This window comes from Mycteria americana, chromosome 17, assembly GCF_035582795.1.
Source record: "Mycteria americana isolate JAX WOST 10 ecotype Jacksonville Zoo and Gardens chromosome 17, USCA_MyAme_1.0, whole genome shotgun sequence".
NCBI lineage: Eukaryota > Metazoa > Chordata > Aves > Ciconiiformes > Ciconiidae > Mycteria > Mycteria americana.
The window spans coordinates 11,549,645-11,560,871 of NC_134381.1; the positions used below are offsets into that span (position 1 = coordinate 11,549,645).

An 11,227-nucleotide genomic window follows, 5' to 3' on the forward strand; every position below is an offset into this window, starting at 1 on the left:
TCACAATTCAATATTTTATCTGGAAACATCTGTTACTTACCAAATAGCTGTAGTGATGTATTTTATGAATATACCGACTATGTGGATATACATTAATATTTATGAAATCCCCAACTTCTAGTATTTTGTGGTTTGAAGCCCAGTCAATATATAGATAACTCTGACTTAATGATGAATAAGCTTTTGCTTCATAGGTTTTACTTGCTTGGTTTTCCTCTGAAAGACGTGGATCTGCAGTTTTTACCTGAAAAGATAATAAAATGTCTGAAAAATTTTTTAGTTAAGACAGAAACAAAACCAGTGTGTCCTGACTTCTGAATAGTTTAAGTACAGAATTATATTTAAGAAAACAAATAATTACAATATTAAAAGCATTCTGCAATATTATTCAGAGGTATTAATAAATTAAAAGCCAACTCAAGACTTTAATGTTTTCTTTAATAAAAAGATCTATAAATATCAAGTCAAATATAAAATGGTAGTGTAGAAGCATGTACATAAAGAAACAGAGCAGAAAAGGTTAATGATATGTCTCCCTACATAGTGAGGGAAGCACTTTCAGAGATTAATTTTCATGCAATTCATTTAGATTTCTTGTGTAATAATTATTATGAAATAAATATGTGACAAATTAGGATATTTTGTTTCAGAACAATTTAATACAGAATTTAATAGAGAAGTAATGTTTCATTATGGCACTTGCATTTCATAACTATTATTCATAATAGTCTCTAAGTTTATGAACTCCTAACTTTTGAGTGTAAAATCTTCCCATTAGTGTTATACATTTGCAAAACTACAGAATTAAGCCCTCGAAGAAATAAATTAATGGAACGATTTAACTCACTTGAAACTCCAACAGTTTGCTATCAGATGGGATATTAACCACAAACAAAGCAGTTCCATCATTCATGCTTGTTTTTCTTCTCCCATCTTCTGAACCCTCTGATATCAACTCAGTCTCATCCATTTGCTCACTAAATGATTTTGCAGTGACAGTTATAGGGATATTTCCAACAAAGTGATCTACTGTATCTTTCACCTGCACCTGTTCATCAGAATAAATGACATTTCTTGTATGAATGGTGACATTTTTCAAGGAGAAAACTTTCAAGCTGCTAAGCTGCTTCTGCAATAGCAAGTTAAAAAAATGTAAAAGGTCAATGGAAATTAAAAGCGTGTTAAGACCTACAGTAACATATACAGAAAAGAATAAGGCTTCTGCATTATAGGTTTTATGTTGTAATGTGCAATAATACTGCTTATGTTAACTAACCTTAATGAAGAATGGAAGTCCAGGCTTCACAAAGAGAGGAGTAGCAATCAAACTCAGTTTGTAAGGAGATACAGCAAATCTGACTCCAGCAAATTCTGCTTCACCACTGAGGCCACCTACCAAAATATTATGTCCCTTTTAATAAACACATGCTAGAACCTGCATTTTCTCCACTTGCCTTCAAAGGGCAGCACAACCTGTCTGTTACAGTGAAGTCCTTGCATCTAAAGAGTCAATTCCTAGCACTGCTGTGAAAACAAATAGCCAAAAAAATAAGTTTAATCCCTAAACATTTTTACAGTGACGGATGGACTGTTCTTCCTTATAAGTTTTTGGAAGAAGGATTTCTGAATACTAAAGAAAGTCTAATAGTAGGAAAGTTATCCATATAGTTTTGTTTTCTAGTTCTGTTTACATTTGCAAATATGTTAAAAAAAAAAATCGATTAAAAAGCAACTTACCTGTAGACTCCAACACTGATGCCGCAATATATAAATATGACCCATCCAATTCTTCTAGACTTTGAAACCCTATAAAACTCACTGCTTTCTTACTGTTAAAATTGATCTCAGCAACTCCATTTTCAATCTGGAAATGAAATATAAATAATTACTTTATATAATTTCGAAATAATATATAGATACACTATACGCAGATTCTAACTTCGACATGTTTCTGTTCATTGTTCATTTTCAGAGTAAATAAAAGGTGGAGATGTTTTAATGAAGAAGAATTCTTTATTCCCTAAAATTATTTATAATTAATCAAACAATGGCATATATTGCAAAGACTGCATGCAGGCCCAACAAGAGGTAGGAATAACACAGAGATATTTCCACTAAATGAGGAAAGATAATGCCTTTTATCATTCTTCAATGACTAAATCAAAAAGGCCAGACTAAATGAGGGAGGGATAACTGGTGGAGAACAGACTCCCCATAATACATCAATGTAATTTTGATCTGTTTGTCTCCTATCATGGTTTGGTATTACTACATCAATCCAATACTTGATTTCTTTCGTTTATTCTGTAATAGATAGCATAAAAGTTATTTCATAGAAATTTCAGCCACACAGTTTTCTAAAGTGAGTAACTGAACCAGATTGAAATTACATTCTGTCTCAGATGCTGCCTCTGAGTTTCATTTTAAAATGCATTTCTATGACCCCGATGATAGGATTACGTAGGAAAAGTTGACACTGAATAGCTGTCGATGCAACCTGGGAGTTGGAACTCATTCTCATCAAATTTAATGGGAAAACTTCAGTGGAATTGGATCAGTCCTGAACTAAGCATACGAAATCTATACAAACTAGGCTTGCTTCTTCTTACCCTAGTTACATGCATTGCATGAGGCATCATTCTTTTTCCAGTTTCTTCAATTACTCCAAAACGAAGAAAAACATCAGCACTTGCAAGCCTTTTATTATAAAAATAGCTGAGAACAAAACAATATAAATGCTTTTAAGATTACTTTAATGGCTGCAACAAAGCATTTGTTTTTGAAGAAGAGTAATTTGCTAGGCAAGAGAATGAAAACAAATGTCTGTGTAGCTTCAATGCTTCCGTTGAAAAATAATCACTTTGTAAGAATTTTAAGAAGAGTCACTTAGTTCTCTTACAGAGCAGAAAGGATTGTGATGATAGGGCTTCTTGAGGAAGTAAGAGAGGAAACTTCTGGACATGGGAGAATCATTCTTCAGGTAAAAGAAGAAGAGATACACGCATATTTAGAAATCAAAGCCAAATTTCCTTACCTAGCTTTCACAACAATCCTGAAGTTCTCAAATTTATCGGAACTAATAAAGTTACTTTCTGGCTCTATGACGATGGAAAAGCTTGGCATTGCTGCAAATTGAGTAGAAAAGAGAGCCACTTAGACGTGGTTTTATACAGTAAGCCACAGGTACTCAGAAAGACGCCTCTGTATAGCCATCAAAGAATCACGTTGGTTTCGAATTATTTGAATTACATTATTATAGCCCCAAAATACAGCTGTCAGCTTGTCCACAGTGAAGGACAAGTTATAAAGCCCTAAGTTATCTGCAGTTGCCCTGGCTCCACATTTTGCATCAGTGCAACTATGTCAAGATGACCCAGAATACTAAAGAATAACTCTATTTAGAGGCAAGTTGTATTAATACGGTCTTATACCGATGTGACTGATTAGCTTGAACCGACATTGCCACTTGGCACTCCACTGCATCCCACTGCTGTGTATAAGCAGGCCAATGTTACCTCAGGCATTTCTGCATTTTCTTCCTACGTTGTATAGCTGTCCTCTATAAATTTCACTGAAAAAACATAAAAATGAAGGTTCACACTATGGGCACACCTTACCATATTCCTTAACTTCAAATTTGGCAACAGCTGAGGTTATGAAATTCTTCTTATACTTGGCTTCAATCTGCCAAATTCCATACCTACGAAATGTCAACAATCAAACATTTTTTAAGATTAAAATTAATGTTGAAGACAAAAATTAATATTACTACTTAACAATATTTTATGTTAATAATAATTTAGAGAGAAAAATTCTGCACCAAGGTTTTGCACATGTTCAATGCCTACTTTGAAAAGATTCTGCTTTGATATTTTAATAATTATTTTTAACTTATTTTAAAGCATTGAAATAAATTGGAAAAGAATATGCCATTATTTATACGACTGTGGTCAGAATTTTTTGTTTTATAGTTACAAGTGGAGACACGTTTTGAAGACTGCAAGTGTAACCAGCGTCATTAAGTTACTTGCTACCTTCTGTCACTTGCCAGTTATCACTCCTGAGGTTAGACAAATGCCCGTTTGTGGCTACAAGTCTGTTTCAATGCAGTCAGCAGGATTAGTATGTATCACCTACCTGATTTACCATAATTAGGATGATTTTTCTTTGCCACTAGATGCACTCAAAAGGCATTTGCTTCATTTCACATTGCTTTACTTAAATCCACAGAACTTCTGTGTACAGAACATATCTAAATATATATATCATCCTATCTTACCTAAGACATTTGATCCAGTTTGCTTTAATTTACGTACTACATCCATTTAATCTTCGCTGGTTTTGCTAAATTAGCTAAATTTGCTCAATGTAAGTGAAAAATGCAGTCTTTTTCCCTAATAATAGAAACAGGGCTGGAGGGTATGACCAATTATCAATTCTTCCATTAAATAAAGGCAAACTCAATACACTTAGCCCATTTATAAGGTTATAAAGCACAGTAATAAAGCATTCAGAAATTCCACCAAAAAAGCAAATAAGTTTGTTATAAGAAAACATTTAAAGTTCCAGCTGGATCAAGGAATGGATAATAATTTGACATATACATACTATAAAAAAGGATTAAGCAAGTTAGTTAACTTCTTGCATAGACAATCTAAGTTGCAGTTCTAACATGCGGTACCTTGTACTTAAAAAAAAAAGGCAATCCTTCAGCGCATCACCATCTTCAATGATGTCAAACAAACCAACAAAGCTCTACTAACAAAATTTTGTACTATGGCCAAAAGCAAGTGGTTCACAGCGATTGGATCTATCAGAAAGGTCATCCTGAATGAAGACCATGTTAATCTACAAGCAATTAGATCCTGACTGAGAATGGGTACATGGATCTACACTGAAGAATGTATTTGTAAGATATATTAGCCAAGAAAATTCTCCAAAGGACTCATGCAGACTTCTATTAGGGTCCTTCTCTCTCTGACTAGAGCACTGAGGCACAACTGCAATTTACATAATAATTTATAGAAAATCAGTTCCTACAATCTTTCGGCTGTATAGCACCACGATAAAAATTATGCAAGTCTACTGTTAACAGATACTCAATTTCAAGAAGGATACAAAATTAATTTTTACTCAGCCTGAAATTGTTGCTAATTTCCTAATGAAAAGTAAATCAGTCAAAAATCAATTTTTCAAGCACCTGCTAGCATCCTTCTGCCAACTCAGTGAATCTGCAGCACCCTCTCAAGACTAAATGGAGAACTGAAGAGATATTTACTTTGTATGCTGCTGTTTCTGGAAAAATGCTGGTGATTTGTATGAATATATGTATGATATGAATGATTCTCCTCCTTGAAATCAATACATCTTTGACAGTGTTTCTATCTCTACAGTAGAAAGCTTTTGTTTTTATTAATCTTCCTTTTTAATTGAGCATGACAAACCTGCCACTAACTGTTCTTTAATTTCAGTTTTATCACCAGTATTTTCATGCACTACATCTCCTCACTTTCTCTCATTACAGTGAGCATGTGTCACCTATTTGAAAACACAGAGAATAAGCTTCCCACTTGGCTTCAGGAGACAAATGTTAGTTTGGAAGTCAACTGAAAAGGAGAATACTTGGTCGTAAGTTCCTTATTTATACCATGGCTACACACTATGTGAAATGTTAGAAATCTCCAAGTTTCAAGTCATGCACGCTCTGTGTGTTGAGCAAAAGACACTCTGACAGTCTTTAAGAAAAGGCAGTATTATGTTAATAATTCTCAAAAAGCATTAAATAAATCTACTTAGGATTAGGAGGAATCTTGAAGTCAGGAAAAGAAACTATTCCAGTAAAATCTTCTTCTTCTATAATATCCACTTTTACTCCTTCAGGATCCTTTAAATTATAACAGGAAAGAATCAGCAGTTAATGATCATTCTTATCAAAAGGAAAATCTTCATTTAGGGATTTCAGTGGGAGCCTGGCCATAACATATTTTTCTAAGAGTTTTGCCCATTTCACAGCATGAAAATACATTTTTAGAAACAACTCAGACTGAAATTCTGATAAAACATTTTACTGTGGTTCCAACAATTAAAAGCTGTTACTACACAATGCGTAAAATTGCTAAAAAGTTATTATAGTAACAACCCTATTGTTAAAGGCTAAAAAATATAGTATAGATGCTGATTATTTTTGTATCTTAAATGAAATAAACAACAGTATGAAACCCATATATTATTAAAATTCCCTCAAAAATCCTTTCACCAGACATTAAAGATAATTCATATTTTTTTCTTTTTTTCCATTCTGTAACAACTTCAGATCTAGGACTTGAAAACCTCTATCCAACTGTGCAAAGTCATTTTTGGATCTTTTAAAAGATGTCTGGCTACCTGCAAACACATCTAACAGTTTTATTAAACATTGATTGCAATACTGATTTACCATCTAACTACATTTATTGTTTTTGTGTTCTACAGAATATTAATGTTAAATTCAATTACAACTTACCACAAAAGTCAGGACAGTTTCTCGCCGAGCTGGCTGTAGTTCTTCATTCAGAGAGTAAACCCTGACTTTTACTGTAAGAGTTATTACAGTAAGTCTCAAGTTAGACCATTATAGAGATTAAAAAACAAAAAAGGCAAAAAAAAAACCCCAAGAAAAAAAACCCAACCTTTTATCCCTAGTAATTTTTTAAGTTTTTAGTATTTATAGAATGCTCTTGACCTTTTGTCAGTATGGTGTCCAAACAGTATTTATTCACGCTAGCAACAAGAGACCCTGGACTACCACTCCTTCACATTGACACAGTGCAATATAGTTTTTTACCATCACAATCCTAGCATATCACTGTTGTAGGAGAAGAGCTCAGTCTACAGGAAACCAATGAGTCAATCATCATTTCTTCACAAATATTTTTAACATATTCCCAGGAAAATCTTTCATGCTTTGTGCCACAGATTAGACATTTAGGGTATAGAGGGCAGGGACTGAGAGGATATTGGGAGAAGTGATTAACTTCTACAGTATGATCAAATAGTTCAAAATATTATTCTACTGATTAAAAAATTAAATAGCAGCCGATGGCAATACAACATAACCAAGAGCTTAAAGGACATTTAAATCCTAATTCCTTGGCAAAGTCAACAGGCTTTAAAAAATTAAATAACAGCCAAGAGAAATAAGCATTATTTACCTGACTGATCAGGAGTATAAACTGGTTTGTCTGTATGAATAAAAAGAAACCCATTCTCATAGGAAACAGGAATTTTTTTAAATCTTGTAAAATGTGGAGAAACAGCTTCCAAATACACATACGTGACTGAATTCTCTGTTCTTGGTAAATCTGTTGGTTGAAGCTGGGGGAGATGAAATAAAGATTTTTAAAGAATATTAAAATATTTCTCAAGTATTTTTTTGACAGTATTTTTTGTTGAGAAGAGTATCTAAATATCAATTACTATCCCGTTGTTAATTATTATTAAATAAAAACATCAACACCCACAAGGGCTTCTTCTTGCTTACATCATAGATGACCGTCTGGAGTATTAAGCTACAAACAGATATTTTGAAATTTTGCATTTTATTTATGTCCAGAACTAAAATAGCAAAGCACAAAGCGCAGTTATGAGGTTACAAGAGTACAAAACATCAGACTTCCATTTGTACACATGATGAATCTTGGCCACACCAAAGTTGCTGTTGTGGTTGGTCATTTGGTGAAATAGCTATCTTGGCTGAAAAGGAAAACTGGGTGAGAAGCAGCTCCTGGGAGGCATCACCCCAGGTAAAACCTTCTTGGTCATCAATGTTCAGTAAAAATCTGTTTAGCTTCCTGCACTCTTTGCTTCAAGCAAATTAGTTAAAGCTTTATGGTGAAATCTGGGCCCCTTTGGAGCTGGTCACTGACAAACAAGACCAAGTCTTGAACCTCGGTTTAGTTACCATTTTGGCTTACTCTGAACAGTCAGTTGACATATCTTGTCCACATTCAACACTTCTCCATTCTCTCCCTTTTTATTTTTTAAAGTTATGCAACTATGATAAATTTTCTAAAATAGCTTGATTGTATGTTTAACTTTGGTGTCACTCCTTTACACTAATTTTATCAAATGTAATTTCAATTTCAGACAAACTAAAATGAAATAAACTGCATGTGGCAAACTGAGAAATCGGGGCACTAGGCTTCCCAGTTTAAACAACTGAAAACTTACCATAATATTTTTTAACACTTATAACTAAATGTGACAATAAAAACACTGCAAGAAAAGTCTGAATTCCTTACTGTTAAAGTTACAGCATTTTGGAATTTGTTGGCTGGAGTTAAAGAAATATGGCCAGAAGAATAAACAGTAAGCTTATCTGGAAAGCTTCTTATGGCAATATTGACTGGAAATTCCTTCTCGTAACCGAAAGCTTGAACTATGACTTTCTGAGATGACCCAGCTCGGAAGATCTTTGGTGCTGTAAGGACATATCTGTATATGGAATATAAAACAATGAAAGGGTAACGGAACTATATTTCTTTCGGATTTCTTACTTCTGTTTGTAATTCACTTACGTACACACCATTAAAGCAAACAAGATAATCAGGCTAAGTTATTCTAAGACACTAGTTAAAAACAGTAGAGCCCCGGTCAGAATAATTTTTACGAAAACTGTAATGTAACATTACCAAATAACAGCTTAGGTAGAGTAATGCAGACACACAAAAGCATATCTACTAAAACAGGCTATTTACATGGAAATAATTATTCCTTTTGCCAAATTAAACCCTGAAACACTAATCTTCCAAATAGCACACTTGTATAGTTTTCCCACCAGTAAAGTTCTTACTGAAATAAATGGTGCAACTTACAGTAAAGGCAAATGTGAATAAATTTTTGCAGGATTACTCTAATTTCTTCAGTGCTTTATAAACTGAATTATGCATTATTCTACAAAAGCACAAGCCAGGCTTTAGTGGATGACCACAATATATCTAAAATACATATGAAGTGCCATTGAACAAAAAATTTTATATATGTGCATCTTCTTTTTCTGAAATGCCAAAAGCATTTAGGTTGGCTGCTTTCTACACACCATTGTTAACAAACACAAGAATCAAAAAAGCACTACTAAGTACAATTGTAAAATACACATTTAAGTAAGAGCTTTCATCAAACCTGTAGCAAAGTATCTGTCTTCAGGCACTGTAGAAAAGCTAAAGAGCACCAGCTTTATTTCTTAGCTTTTTTGTGTGTTTCTCTTGTGGCATGTAAGGAGATGACTCTACCTCTTTCTTTGGCAGCAAATAAAGTAATTCCAGAACCATCAGTCCTTTTTCTAGCACTAGTCTCACATACTATTGAAGACATACTAGAGAAATTCTATTGAGAATTTTGCTTGTGAAAACACATCAATTTGGACAGTGCCTTTTGTATTAGCTCTACTTAAATTCTGTATCTATTTACCTAAAATAGTGGATAACAAGTAACATTTCCAGTAAATTCTATATTTGCTTTACTTACGTTTTCTCTTGGCTAAAAGTTGTTCCAGAAAATAGCAAAACAAAAAAATATGTTAAAATAGTCATAGCGTCTAGGACAACAAACAGCAAACCATAGAAGCTAATGATTCTGGATTAAACTGTGTTTGGCTTCTGCTGTAGATGAACAGAAATAACACCAACAGATTTCACTCATAGTTAATAATTAATTGCAGATCATGTTTTACTAAAACCTTATTGCCCTCTCCCAAAGAAGCCAGAACAGCTGAACTTAGGAATTTTTTAATTTAGGATTTCAATTTCTGAATATGTCCAGAGCAATCCTACATCAGTCCTAACTTTCTGTTTGATAGCTACATTAAAAAAAATAAAATCACTTTCAGAAGTAGCAAAAAACCCCCCAACAAACAAAAAATTAGATTCGGTTTGTCCTTCAGAAAATAATTTTTATTTAAATCAAAGTGATTTTAAATTTGCACCTGAAGAAAAAAAGCATTTGGATTATATCAAACATAATGCGCTGATATGTTTAGACCAGAAGTTTCCATTTTTTTTGTTTTGAAATAACTCTTCACTTGCAAATTTTTTTTAGCCATTTGTATTCCTGATTTTGCCAACTTTCTGAGTACTTCCATTAAATATAAAACTGCAATATGAAAATATTAGGGCACAATACATCTACAACACATACTATTTTAAACAGCATTTGCAAAAAAACCATTGGTGACAAAACCTTTGCATGCCTGGTATCTAAGCATAGGAGCTCAACAAATAAGTTTATGAAAAGTTAAACTAAAGTTGTGCAAGACTTCTCAAGTTTAAACAAATATCATCGTCAACCTTTACGGGAAAAAAGTTTACAAAACTATTTCTGATCAATAGAAAACTAAACTACAAGAAGGCCAACCTGGGCTTCTCAACAGATGTAATAAACTACAAGGGAAGCAACAATATATAGAATAACATCTTACAGAATGCAAGGTGCTTAATATTATTTAAAAGAATGGCTCAAATACCTATTAATAAATACCAAACAATGAGAATTCATACAGTAAGTTTACATGGGTGGTATGTAAACAATAAGGAGCAAACAGTAAAGAACATTGGAAAACACTTTAAAAGCCTAACAATATTCTGAAATAATGTTTTTTAAATCTGATCATGTCCCTTCCCTACATTTTTTTCAGATATGGCCTACTGATTTTTCAGCCCTACATTTCACACCCAGCTGTATAGACTCCAAACTAACACAGCCCAAAACCGTTACAAGAGATTTATTTAAACACCTCTGTGAAAATGGTGGCAATCTAGGCCTACTGCATTGAGTTTATCATGACCAAAATGTAGTATGTATTTCCAATGCTACATGCAATGTTCCAGAGTCAAACCCATGTCTATACCATTTTACACTGATAGGCTAATATGTGATACATACATACAGATATATAAAGCACGGACAAAAAAAAGCCCCAAACAACTATCACCAGGGCAGGCTTTGTTATTTATACAGTGACTTGGGCTTTAATTAGAACAAAACCTCTCAGACTCTACCCTTTCGAGCTGAGGACCGGGCAGAGGAGGTGCAGCCGCCGCCTGGCGCTGAGGTAACGCGGCCGTTAACGGCGGGAATAGGAGAAAAGGCAGCGCACGCGCCCAAGCGGCCATCACCGGCGGGAAAGCTGCGCTGAGGGGCGTGGCTTCGCGAAGGCCTGCCCCACCCCTTCCCCCGGCCCGTTCACCCGTCA

The 11,227-nt window shown here is 34.0% G+C and overlaps 1 protein-coding gene across 2 annotated transcripts in view; it reads right to left on the reverse strand.

Annotated features, from left to right (window-relative positions):
* The window catches only part of C5 (complement C5), a 30,429-nt gene extending 20,860 nt beyond the window's left edge, over positions 1–9,569 (reverse strand). For both annotated transcript variants that reach the window (XM_075519457.1, XM_075519458.1), the window contains exons 1-12: positions 9,505–9,569; positions 8,280–8,472; positions 7,191–7,353; positions 6,503–6,573; positions 5,793–5,884; positions 3,618–3,700; positions 3,035–3,125; positions 2,610–2,715; positions 1,738–1,864; positions 1,277–1,392; positions 848–1,048; positions 41–244 (exon numbers count right to left, since the gene is read on the reverse strand). In XM_075519457.1, the coding sequence (XP_075375572.1) occupies positions 41–244; positions 848–1,048; positions 1,277–1,392; positions 1,738–1,864; positions 2,610–2,715; positions 3,035–3,125; positions 3,618–3,700; positions 5,793–5,884; positions 6,503–6,573; positions 7,191–7,353; positions 8,280–8,472; positions 9,505–9,569 (1,512 nt within the window). The remainder of the gene's footprint in view (positions 1–40; positions 245–847; positions 1,049–1,276; positions 1,393–1,737; positions 1,865–2,609; positions 2,716–3,034; positions 3,126–3,617; positions 3,701–5,792; positions 5,885–6,502; positions 6,574–7,190; positions 7,354–8,279; positions 8,473–9,504) is intronic.
* Between the last annotated feature and the right edge of the window lie 1,658 nt (positions 9,570–11,227).